At 37.3% G+C, this 13,812-nt stretch overlaps 2 protein-coding genes across 2 annotated transcripts; both read left to right on the top strand.

Moving 5' to 3' along the window:
- The first annotated feature begins 2,201 nt into the window (after nt 1-2,201).
- On the top strand, nt 2,202-8,721 carry LOC125233086. The gene is made up of 7 exons (XM_048138952.1): nt 2,202-2,610; nt 3,401-3,547; nt 4,204-4,275; nt 5,214-5,300; nt 7,228-7,311; nt 7,700-8,181; nt 8,536-8,721. Exons 1-7 carry the CDS (start codon nt 2,310-2,312, stop codon nt 8,719-8,721), a joined length of 1,359 nt encoding a protein of 452 aa, XP_047994909.1. The 5' UTR covers nt 2,202-2,309.
- A 5-nt stretch (nt 8,722-8,726) lies between these two features.
- LOC125233078 lies at nt 8,727-12,682 on the top strand. The gene is made up of 5 exons (XM_048138940.1): nt 8,727-8,929; nt 9,687-9,919; nt 10,993-11,059; nt 11,448-11,836; nt 12,650-12,682. Exons 1-5 carry the CDS (start codon nt 8,773-8,775, stop codon nt 12,680-12,682), a joined length of 879 nt encoding a protein of 292 aa, XP_047994897.1. The 5' UTR covers nt 8,727-8,772.
- The last annotated feature ends 1,130 nt before the right edge of the window (nt 12,683-13,812 follow it).

Raw genomic sequence — 13,812 nt, 5'->3', positions numbered from 1 at the left:
ATCTCACTGGTATGCTCGTGCCGTTACTCGATTCAAGTTCAACTCACAAACTACTAACAGCGTGCGCAGACAGAGAGCGGTCTGGAGTTCTGCGTTCCGCGTTCAGAGTTCTGCGTTCTTTAGAATGTACCGAGTCAGTAGCAGCAACGCACACAGCGGGCAGACTGCCCGCGGCGGTCGAAGCGGAACGCCGCGTTCTAGCGTTCTTTTCCCGCCGAGACAGAGAACGCCGGAACGCGGGATGTCCGAGGTTGCAAACACGGAAAAAATAATGAATTGGTTAGGAAAAAGAAGAATTTCTGAGGTCGAATCTACGGATAGTACCTACACGACGAAATGCTATTATGTTTATTATATCCTTAATAAATAATTACAATGTCCTAAAAATACAGCCAGCCTTTATTTTTCTCAATTAATGAAACTATTCATACAATTCAAAAATATCGAATCGCTGTTCATCTGAAAGGAGAATTTAATAGGTGGAATTTTTGAGCAATAATTCTTCATAGAAAACGAACTTTTCAGTGACATGTTGCATGTACAAAGAGCAAACGAAACTAGAACGCGAGAATTTGAACGCCGCCTGTGTGCGTTGGAGCTCTTGAGCGGTCAACGGTCACCAGAACGCGGAACTCTGACAGAACGCAGACCGCTCTCTGTCTGCGCACGCTCTTAAGAAGATACGTTCAACTTCAAAATTTGTCAGTTTGCACTCCATAGACTAATAGATTTTTTGTTTGTAAACTTGTTTCCGTTATTTTTCATAGACATTGTTAGGTCTGGTCTGGGTCAGACAAACGCAACCGGACTCAACGATGCAACTTCACGAACCTATGTTATATTTCCTCGCTTCATTGTTCGATATAATTATTAAGTTTACATTATTGTAGTTTATTTAATCTACTGGCAACATATTGCACGCTTATTTTAGAGATTTATAAAAAATAAGTATTTCAATTGGCTCTAAACCTTCCCCCCCCACCCTCAGGTCGGTGTCAACCGGCGGTGGGATCCTCACATTGATGAATGGTATCCAAATACGACTATATCTTTAGAGCAGATTACCTAGGTACCACGGGCGTTCATCTACGAAGAACGAAATGTGGCCATAGCGATGACCTTGAGGTGGTAGAGAATTTCGATATTGACGTTTACAAAGTCTTCTCCTATTGGTTCTCCCCACCGCTTGTCACTCAGCACTGTCAAAGGTGTCAAATATCTCGCCGTTATAATTTTCATTAGAGATGTGCCAAACCGAAAATATCGCAAACCGGGCTGAACGGTTTGATTTTCTACGTAAACCGGTTTCAACCCGGTTTGACCAAACCGAGTTGCTACGACGGTCCTTAGCGTATTAATGTAGCGGTTAGGTTTGGCCCGTGTGAAGCGATTCGTCAAAATTAAACACGAATCAAGTCGGTCGGGTTGAGTCGAGTCGAGTCAAGTTATGCCCGAAACACATTATATAACGTGACGCGCGATATATCGACTTAAAAAGCGTCACAATTAAAGTTGTGTTTGAACTAGCTAAACTAAAACTAAGTTAATGCAAATAAGTATATTTCATTTCATTTCATCAAAATATTCGTAATGGAGACAGAATTCACAGAATATCGGCAACGGCAGAATAGCGGGAGCATTTAATTATAGTTGTAAACTGTTATATTTTCCCATTTATTATTAGGAAAAAGAGCACCATCTGTTATAATTGATTTCAAACTAAAGCGCGCACGGCCGTGCGGACCGCGAGCGTGTTTCAGATTCTGGCCGTGGCACCACTTCCGCGCGAAAGTACAGCTGTCCTGCTTGCACTCGCTGGCTTGCAGTTCCGATGCCGATATTGGCTTCCCACAGACAGTCTTAAAAATTCATAATCTTAAAAAAAATTTGTATGCAAATTGACACTGACAAATCTGCCAGTGTCTTGTCAGTGTCAGTTTGAACTGTCAGATTGCATACAATTTTTTTTTAAGATTATGAATTTTTAAGACTGTCTGTGGGAAGCCAAATATTGCCGGTTTCGTTATCAACATTTTCGAGTCGAGTCATGTGGGAGTGGGACCGATCGGTACGTTCGTTCGGCTGCGTTCCGTCTGCTCGTTGGAACCGGTTTGGTGAACTGTCAAACCGAGTCGGGCCGAGTTGAGCCTAACTCGGTTTGAACCGGGTTGGCAAACCGGGTTGACACATCTCTAATCATTACAATTTTTGCGTCGAGTAGTGAAGTGTTTGCGTTGATTAATTTCCGTACCTTTATTTCTCCGTGATAATTGTGATATTCAGTGCTACTTGGCATTTTGATCTTCAAAATGCTTCGCAAGTGCTGTATACCCGGCTGTGATAGCAGTAGTAAACGAAAGGACGTTATGCTGCACAAAATGCCAGCAGCGAGTGAAAAAGTGATAATGTGGAAGAAAACTATGTCAGCAGTATTCAACTTGTTCGAAGGTTTGGCATCAGATGAAATCGGCAAACTGTACGTTTGCCACAAACACTTCGAAGCCAGATACATCTCTTCAAAGTTGCGCTTACGGCCAAACGCGTGTCCAACATTATTTACTGAAGAAGAAATCACCACGGGAACGCCGGCTCACCCTTCGGTTGAACGAGGTAGGTAGTAATTATATGTAACTTTTCATCGCACGTGGTATTTACGCCGCATTTTTAAAATTGAATCAAATTCATGTTCAGTGTATTTATAAATGTTTCCAATAGGATAAGATTATGTTGATTGAGTGGTGTTTTGGCCTAGTGGAGAGTGTTCCAGGTTCAAATTCTAGAGAAAACTTACATGGGTCTTATAGCCATGGGTATTGGTTCCTGAGTAATGGGTGTTTCTTATGTATTTCAGTAGTACAATATTTTAAATGTCAAGTTATTATTGTCTAAGTACCTACCACAAAGGCCTTAATTGAGCTTAGCTGATTGTGTAGCCTAGTATTTAATTAATCATAACTATACACATACTTTATTATAAATCAACATTTAGTTTATTATGTCCAAATAATTTGTAATATTCAGACAGACAAATATTTAGGTAATTTGCTTTGGTGTAAATAATTTTGAATAAATGTGTATATATTTCTATAGTCAAATTGTTGTGTAATTGACGACCGGTCTGGCATAGTCGGTAGTGACCCTGCCTGCTAAGCCGCGGTCCCGGGTTTGAATCCCGGTAAAGGCATTTACTTGTGTGATTAGCACAGATATTTGTTCCTGAGTCATGGATGTTTTCTATGTATATAAGTATGTATTTATCTATATAAGTATGTATATCGTCGCCTAGCACCCATAGTAGAAGCTTTGCTTAGTTTGGGTCTAGGTTGATTTGTGTAAGGTGTCCTCCAATATTTATTTATTTATTTATTATCAAAATATAAAATTGGGCCTTTTTTACCAGGATTCATTGAACTTGAAATGAGGAACTCTGACCACTCGTATGCAAGGAGATGTCATATTGACCACACTTATGCCATGAGCGCACCAACAAATAATTCAGATGATGCTGCTGGTTTACCGCCACACATCACAACTGGAGCTGATTCAGGTAATTTCATAATAATTTAATGTCCTGTCTCATGTCATGTGTTTAGGCTTCAAAAAGTGACTGCAAATCTGTTTTTGTATTTCCATCTTGGAAACAGTGGAAGGCTATATCTTTTCCCGATGACATACAAGGGGGCAAAGTTGTTGTTTAACCACATGCCAATATTGATACCCGAGCAAGCTAAATATTCCAATATTTAACTGTGAGTGTAGCAAGTGGTTGAGAATGTGGAATCTTGAGCGTTGCGAGGATTTCAAGGCACGAAGGTTTAACAAATTTTGCCACCGAGTGAAAAACAACATTTTCTCCCAAACCAACAAGGAGAAAATATTGACTGTAGAACAACAAACTAGATCAAATCTATACATTAATCATACATTTAGGTTTCATAATCATCATATAAATGTCTATTCCTTCCTTTACCTCAACCTTCAGTTTACCTGCTAGCTGTGGGCACCAAGTTAAAATTTGTATGAAATTATTTTGCATTCTTGCAACTTTCTCATCAGTTTTTGCCTTTACAAGTTGGTGTGCTGAACATGCATTTGTTAGTGATCTACCAGACTTCATAGAAACTTAGAAAGTGTCCATATCCCATTTAATTACCTATTAACTTTAAATAATTTATTCATGTAGGTACTATTTTACGTTTTCAGGTGGAGTTACACTGGAACATATTACACCGAGCGTAGAACTGTCTATTGAGCCGTCATCCTGTCTTAATTCAGGTAAATATTACAAATAATTTGTTAGTGTATACAAACATAATTTATATTAAGTATGTTCATTTCTTGATCTATCAAAGTGAAAGTCAAAATATTTTTTATTCAAATAGGCTTACAATAAGCACTTTTAAATAGTCAACAATGTACAATATTCATCTTATTCTAAATATCAGAACAATTTATTGGTGCAATAAACAATATTGTTTTAAAACTACATGGAATTAATACAATTATATAAATGTATATTGTATAAAAAACAGGGTTCGAGGATATATATATCAGATATATATCCAGCTGGGTTCGACGATATATATCAATGAATATAAATATCCGATATAATATCATTTTTTGTATAATTATTGCAATACAAAAATGGTAAAAAAAATGTAACTTTGTTTAAAATATAGTTTTTATGTGTTTGTTACTTTTTTTCTACTATATGATATGTTTTTTAGTAGATTTTTCCTAATCTAAAGTAGTATTCATAAATAATGCAACAAAATAATAATATGCATTCCATACAAAATGGATATATATCAAAGGATATATATCCGATATATATCATAAATATCCGATATTTTGATATTTATTATAAATATCGGATATTTTCGAACCCTGAATTAAAAAATATCCAAGCCAAGCCCATTCAGAGCGATTCGCCTCAAATCTCTTCGCGTGGAAAACGTGCAGTGTAGAGTGTGTAGGGCGAGCCGCTCCGCTACTAGCCCATAGTCTGGATGTGAGAGATAAAGTAGGTAAAAAAAAATTCAGCGACAAAAAAATTCCGTGGCCGCATACCCTAATACAAATGAAAAATACATGAATATAAGGACCAGTGTTGCGAATTCATATCGTTTTACTAAAAAAATATTTATATTAATAATTTAAGTTATTATACATTTACTTAGATTATAAAGATATTTTATATTTATCATTTTCAGAGTGCGTCCAATCCAGCGCAGATCAAGCCTGCTCGTCGCTCGTCACGGCTGTGATGTCGTCGTTTGAGCCAACTTCACCACAAACAGGTAGCAATAACATACATTGGATAATCGAATTAAAGGGCTACTTTTTAACCGTCGGCCTCATATCTCTCAAGAAGGACGGTTATCAAGTCGTCTGTATGTTTTTTTTTTATGTTTGTTCCTCGATATCTCCGTCGTTACTGGACCGATTTTGAAATTTTTTTTTTTTTGATTGAATGTATATGCGTACAGATTAGTCCCATTTTTCTCAGAACCCAGTTCTGATGATGGGATCCTGGAGAAATCGAGGGAACTCCTCAAATCTGAAAGGCATACATTTGGTGATTTTTGTGTTTTTAAAGGAACAGCATGCATTTAGGTACGGAACAGTGACATTTGGTGCAGTGGAACTGCTGATGATGGCCAGAACGGAACTCTTCAAATCTGAACGGCACGCTTATAGTGACTTTGGTATTTTTATAAGAACAGCATGCACTTTCGTCCAGAACAGTGACATTTGGTGCAGTGGAATTGCTGATGATGGTCAGAACCGAACTCCTCAAATCAGAACGGCACGCTTATAGTGACTTTGGTATTTTTATAAGAACAGCATGCACTTTCGTCCAGAACAGTGACATTTGGTGCAGTGGAACTGCTGATGATGGCCAGAACCAAACTCCTCAAATCTGAACGGCACGCTTATAATGTATTAATTTTTTTAGTTTGAATTCGTTTTTATGTTAACTCTTTTTGTTTTGATTATTATTATTGATATTATACAATTGAATGAATGCATGTGAAATAATTATATTGACGATCATAATGTTTATTCGTATAGGTTAACATAGCATAATTTATAATGTAATTTATCATTATGAAATAAATAAAACTAAACTAAACTATAGTGACTTTGCCATTTTTATAAGAACAGCATGCGCTTACGTCTAGAACTGTGACATTTGGTACAGTGGAACTGCTGATGATGGTCAAAACCGAACTCCTCAAATCTGAACGGCACACTCATAGTGACTTTGGTATTTTTGTAAGAAAAGCATGCATTTAAGTTCAGAACAGTGACATTTATTTAGTTATGTTTGTTAAGCATATTGAGTTTTCAAGTCAAAGTTTGTCAAGCTTCGATTTTTTACAATATAATCGGATTCATGAGGAATTGAGGAAACTCCTCAAATCTTAACGTTATACGTATATTCATTTGTGTTGCCATCTAGTAATTAAAGCATTAAAAGCAGTTTAAAAAAATACTTACACATTTCTACATAATCCAACATTCGCAAGTAGCTTTCACCAGAACCCGAAAGGCGACGGTTTTTTTTTCTTAAAAATTATCTAATACTAAATCAATGAGGCATACACGGCTCGCTCGGTTTAAATAGTAACAATAAGAAATCCACTTATGCCGAGTGAGCAAGAGTGACAAGTTATTGCAGAAAAGGACTAATTTCATTTTGGAATCAATGCGAAATCGAGCCTCGTCGAATCGCATTTAAAATGTATGAGGACTCTATTCGACGCGGCTCGATTCTGCCATAGTGGACGCCAGGCTTAAGTGCAATAGTTACAGTCTGACCAAAAAGAGTAGAAATTAAATAGTGGCAACTTCATACATCAATATCCCTTTCAAATCAATGTGTGATAAAACGGGACGACACTACGATGTTGCCACTTTTTAATTTCTACTCTTTTTGCTCAGACTGTATAAACTGTATTTTAGGTAGTCAGGTTACATACAATTTTTACAAATTGACAATCATTAAGAATAAAAAACCGACTAAGTGCGAGTCGGACTCGCCCACCGAGGCGAGGGTTCCGTATCCGTACAAACTGTCAATAGTCAAAATAATCTCATGTTTCTCATATACTTAACTCTAAAGACTACTATTTACAAAGTCTATAACATCTAATGACCCCACAGGACCGTGTCTATCGTAATTAAGTATGTAATTAAACCAAATATGTTTATAATTTTCAGTGGTGGACTCATCAAAGACTAATGCGGCTCAGGCTTGCATCACAACTCCGGGGCCATCTGTTGATTCAAATGCGGAAAAAACAGGTGACAAATTACAATAACATTCCTAATACTATATTCAATAAAGGCTTTTCATTTCGAAGCCAATGCAATTCTCATTTGTTTAAAAAATATAAAGGAAATGAATATGAGCGTAAAATGCCCCGGCGGACTGCTATGATTTCTAGATGTACTTACTTAAGGTTTTATAATACCTTAACCCTTCGAGCCCCAAGCATCTATATGTATTTACTTATATTTTACTGACATCATATGATGTCGCTGGGACTCGAAGGGTTAAAGCAAGTTGAAGCAAGAAATTAGATTATTAATTAAGGTGGCTAGGTACTATATTTAACGGGTTATAGCGTTCGTATTTGAGGCTTTATCCCAATTAAAGTGAACTATTGCAATAATATCATATTTTTTTCAGAGCCTGCACGAGCATCGGGTGTTAAAGAAAAAAACAGGCCAAAACAACGAACAGCGAAATGGTCTTGTCGCAAACGACTACGAGTTGTATCAAACACCGAGCAACTGTCGCCAGAGTGCGAAGTGTTGTACGCACATTATAAGAAAGCGACAAAACAAGCAGATTACTTCAGACGAGCTAAGATGGCGTCTAAGCTATCACAAGAGGATTCTTTTAAAAAATTAGTGGCAGGAATGAACTCGGTAGCAAGAAAATTTCTGTGGATGCAGGTTAAACTCTGTACTAAGAGTAAAAAAGGCAGAAGGTTTAGCCTAGAGGAAAAAGTAATTGGCCTCTCAATAATGAAACAAAGCCCGAAATGCTATCGATTCTTACAGAGAATATTTATTCTGCCGTCCAAAACGACATTAAATACGTTGTTGCAGAATGTGAACATCGAAGCTGGCATCAATACCCAAGTGTTTGATGTCATTAAACAAGAGGTATGTATGCAACTATGGGAACAAATCAAATTATTTTAACACATATTTTGTTTTGTGTTTTTTAAGTAGTTACACTACTATATATAAATTAAAAATCGTAATAAGATGTCATATATTAAAGAAAAAATGACGAGCATCACCAGTGGCGAAGGCCGGATGGAAGAAGTATGTATGTATGGGTATGAAAGGGATAATTAAGAGCAAGCTATTAATTCCCCTGGTGTACTCCTATCACTGAGATACACTGAGGATTGAAAGTATTGAAACTTAAGGTGCTATGAGTTGCAAGTGGGACGACTCTTTATGTTGAATTGTGCTTTATATTGGAAACCTCTAACATTTTTTTCTTTTCAGGTCAGCGAATGGAATGAGGCCAAAAAAATGTGTTCCATAATATTTGATGAGATGAAGTTGGACGCTGGCATCCATTACTCTAGGAAACGTGACAATATCACTGGATTCGTAGAATTGTCTGAAAAGACCAACCACTTGGCCGACCACGCTCTAGCATTTATGATTAAAGGCGCGGTTCATAAGTAGCAACAGCCGGTGGCGTATTACTTCTCCGAAGGTGCCGCGTCGGGTCCGCAGATGAAGGCCATCATCAAGGACATAGTGGCCGCCGTGTGCGAGACGGGGCTTCAGCCTATCGCTTTGATAAGCGACCAGGGGACTTCATTTCAAAGCGCCTTTAAAAGCCTTCAAGAGGAAACTAAAAGATCACAAATCTTAGCAGGCCAGAATACCGGTAAGTATTATCTTATACTATAGGTATACACGGTCAAGCAAATCTTGTTACTTAAAAAAAATGGGAAATTCAAATTTTTTATTCGACGTTAAACCTTCGCCTCTACATTTTTCAAATTTGCGGCTAGTATTTAGTGACAAGATTTGCTATCTTGTATAGTATTTTTATAAAAAAGTGTCAGACAATAACTATGTATTTATAATGATAGATATGGATATAAATCATACGCGAGCCTTTATATTCTTTTAATTTCGCACGTAATATAAAATTAATTATTTTCAATAGCCTGTGTGATGATGATGACGGGTTCAATGTGAAATTCGTTTTATAAATATTGTGAACTTGCTGTGTTGTGTTCATCATCAATATCTTCCTTGCATTATCCCGGCTTCTTGCCCCGGTTCATGGCTGCTTGACTGATCTCCCACAAAGTACTAAAAAGCTGGGATCCGCTTGTCAATTTATTCTTGGATATTGGCGGTTTACAAAAAGTTGCTTTCTAGTCCAACTCAGAACTGACGCTAGGTACCCTAGGCCTTATTGAAATTTGACCAGTTTCCTCACGATGTTTATCTTCACCGGAAATCAACTGGTCCACATCAAATGTTATATCGGCCATACGGTAGCCATCTCCAAACCGGGGTTGGAAACGGCAGCCGCCGCGATTGAACGTCCCTTGCTCTTATTGCTAGGTAACTGACTCTTACTGTTCTATCAAAGTAAGATTTAAATTAATAGTTTTTTTTTATATTTCCAGACGACACTATACACTTAAATGGCCATAGTCTTAGTGTAGTGTATGACCCGCCACATTTAATCAAAGGAGTGAGGAATAACTTCTTGACGAAGCATATTATAATGGACGGCAAAGTGTCGAAGTGGCAAGACTTGGTGGACGTGTACCGCACGGACTGCCGCCACGCGCAAGCTCGCCTGCTGCACAAGCTCAACGACGAGCACATACTCCCGGAGAAAATCAAGAAAATGAAGGTATACCTAATTATTTACATGATAAAGGACAAAGCAAACTTGTTGTTTATCTCTCTTTTTTGCTATAACTTATTTCAGATTAAAGAAATAAAGCGCTAAATCGGACTTAGTGATCGATAAAAAAGAACAAACCATTAGTATTTGTAGCTTTCACCCCATTTAATAAATCTACTCGATTACTTAAGTATATTTATCTACATTCAATAGTATTATATATAATCGTGATATAATACAGAGCTTTTCAGACGCGTACCATGTTTAGGCCACGAAGCTTGCTGAGTACGCCTAATAGTACGGTACGAGAGTAAAAAAGCTTAATTTTATTATTTACTAGCTTTTTCCCGCGGCTGCGCTCGCGTCAAATTCGAAAATTGCGGAATACTCCATACAAACTTCCACCCCCCCCCCCTCCCCCTGTATAGGGAAGTGGCGGGTAAGAAAGAGATAAAAAGTAGCCTATGTCACTCTTCATCCCTTCAACTATCTCCATTTAAAATATCACGTCAATTCGTCGCTTCGTTTCGCCGTGAAAGACGGACAAACAAACAGACATACACACTTTCCCATTTATAATATTAGTATGGATTTACAAAAGCCATCTACTTTTTGCACGTTCTTAGGCGGTCGCATTTTATTTATTTATTTAATTAAAGGTTTACCAACAGTTATATTACAATGAATCTTATGTAGTTTATACTAAAATTAAGTACATGCTAATGTATAACTTATTACAGGTAAACACATTTTAATTAAGTAAGTAAACACTTTATTGTACAGGAAAATAATACAGCACATAATATTTAAAATAAAAAGTTTCAGTACAAAGGCGAACTTATCCCTTTAAGGGATCTCTTCCAGTTAACCTTTGAGCATTTGAGGGAGAGTTTGAGACACACATTACATTTACATTGTTACATTTTAATGTATATCTCCTTATATTTAATCTATGGTTTCAGAGTAAAATTAATTAAATTATATCGCGGCATATGTATATTATTGATCTTTTCCCCCGTTTATTCCCGTTAGACATGACGATATAATATTTATTTATATTTGCTATTGTCTTGTTACAGGTGAAAAACTGTGTGCGTGTTTTCAGTCAAACCATGGCAGCAGCTTTATCTTACACAGCTTCATTTTGTGAGTATCTATCTATTTGGAATGTCTATCAATGACCATAATACTTAATTATATTTCTACTAAGCAGATTTCTTGGGACTTAGGACTAGCGCAGTTTCATCACAATGTGTAACACAATCAGAAGGAATCCTGCCTAGAATCCTCCCTTCGGTCGTGTTTTAATTTTTCGCCAATCGTTTCGAACTTCCTTTTTTACGCACTTGTATCGTAATGTACTATTAATCTGTTTTTGTACAATAAAGAGTCACTACTACTACTAATATAATTCCATATAAGAAAAATAAAGTTTACTTTATCTTCGATATACGCTGTGCTTAGTTTGTGTGGGTGGATCTGTGTAATATTGTTAGTGTGCAGTTACATAACGACGTTTGTAATATTTTTCCAGCGCACTACGCGGACGGCACGCCTGTGAGCGCTACGCTGTCCAACACGGCAGAACTGGTGGCCTTCCTCGATGACCTGTTCGACAGCGTCAACGGCGCCAGCACCCACCACAAGCACACAAAGGGAAAGCAACTGCGGACTGCCGTAACTGAAAACTCAAAACATCACGATTTCTGGGTGAAGGCGATAGAAATAATAGAAAAAATTAAATTCCGTGATATCAACGGAAAATTGACAACAGTTCCGACGTTGAAAAATTGGTTGACAACTTTAAAAAGCTATCAAAGGCTGTGGCAGGTTATGAAAGAAAAAAATATCAAGATAATGCGCCCGCGGTATTTTAACTCCGACGCAATAGAAAAATTTTTCGGAAGAGTGCGAGCGTACAACGTCAGAAATAACGACCCGACCTGCCACGCTTTTGAGTGCACTTTTAAGTCACTATTAGTAACTAATTTAATAAAATTTCACCAAAATACATTTAATTGTGAGGAAGACTGTGCTGAGGAAGTTATTAAAATTCAGTCGTTGTTTGCTCACACTGAAGAAGACAATGCAATGATCGAGGATAGTACCATATTGGTTGATTCTGCGCCTTCATCATTATCAACCTTCACCGATCGTGAAGACGGCGCAGAACAACTAATCGTGCAAGCCACACGGGAGCGTCTGGATGTACACTCACGGGCATATACCGCGGGATGGGTCACAAGAAAAGTATTAAAAATATTGAAATGTAACGATTGTGAGAAAGACTTAACAACTGAAGAAACGGATATCCATAAATGGATATCCAAAAGAGAATACAATGTCATCAAAAAGAATAAATTGACCTATCCCTCGGAACATGCTGTGAGGTTTTTTGGGAACATTGTAGACGAATCGAATGAATATTTGGAACACAATGCCCATAAAGCAAACATCAAAAAACAAATTACTCAAGTTGTACTTTCCAAATATTCATTCGATTTTGTCAAATGCGAAATGCACCGTGTTTTGGCAGGGCAGACGTTTTTATATGTATCTCTGACATTGTCGATCTTCAACTGGTGCAATACTATAAATAAAATTTTAAAAGGCACTGATGTGTCACGACTGACCATGAAAAACTTGCCTCAAATGCAAGCACAGGCTTTCAGAAAATATAAAAAAAGGTTTAGAAATAAATGATTGTGTTTATATGTGGTGTTTTCATTTCAAAAGTTGTTTAAGTTTATCTGGAAGTATTCTGGGTGAACTTAAATAGCTTTCCCCTTTGAAAGTAGCCTGATATTGAAATTTGAGCAGAATTGAACTTTGAATTTCCCGCTTTCTGGTGAGCAAACAATTCAAATTTCACGATTATTCCCGCCATTTTCATTAAAAAAAAAAAACAAACGTCAGTATCGACATAGCACGACCACAGATACTTAACGACTAAAGTTCAAGTATGGAAGATGTTTGTCTGATACGTAGTATCTTCTTAGTAGTTTGTGCTAGGTACTAAAAAGCTTGTCGTATTATTGGCATTATGCACTGCCCATCGCGTGCCAACATTCTTACTGATTAAATGAGTGAATATACACTACCCAAATGGGGTAAAAATTATCGTGTCAGATATAACCATCTGCCCCGACATACTTATACTGTTCCTTTCGTACCTTAAAAAAAAACGTGTCGCGCGACTTCGGTCCTTCGCGAGTATCTCACTCTAACAAGCGATAAAAGGCCTCCGAACTCAGAACACCTCTTATTAACTGCGAAGCGCCCTCACAGGGACGCGATGGCACAGTCAATAAGCAGGTGGATAAAACAAGTACTAGCGGAGATCGGAATGGACGTGGCAACATTTAGTGCACACAGGCACTCGCCATACTACCACGTCTACTGCCGTTTCGGCATGGGTCAATGTTTGACATTATCAGAAAAACTGCGGGTTGGACCTCAACCTCGCAAATATTTCCTAAATTCTGCCATCGTCAAATAGTTGACGAAGACCTATTTGCAAGATCAGTTTGCTATAATTAATTATGAACTGTGTTACTGAATAAGACTGATCTTGTGTATAAATTACATAATTATGTAATTGCTAGTTGTTTAGTAATAATTATGTAACAAAATTTAATGATAAATATTTAATTTTGTTTTCACAATTGGCATCCGCAAAACTTTGTCTCTAAACAACTACAATAATGTAAACTTAATAATTATATCGAACAATGAAGCGAGGAAATATAATATATGATCAAACGAGCTTCGCAAGCGAAGTTCGATCGATATTATATGACTCGCTTCATTGGAAGATATAATTACCCTCCCTCCCGATACACCCAGATTCCAAAGTTTTGCTTAGAATAATCTCTGAAAATAATGAGGATCCCACCGCC

Source organism: Leguminivora glycinivorella, chromosome 1 (assembly GCF_023078275.1).
Source record: "Leguminivora glycinivorella isolate SPB_JAAS2020 chromosome 1, LegGlyc_1.1, whole genome shotgun sequence".
Classification (NCBI taxonomy): Eukaryota; Metazoa; Arthropoda; class Insecta; order Lepidoptera; family Tortricidae; genus Leguminivora; species Leguminivora glycinivorella.
Note: the sequence above shows the minus strand (reverse complement) of the source record. Positions and strands in the feature narration are given on the sequence as shown.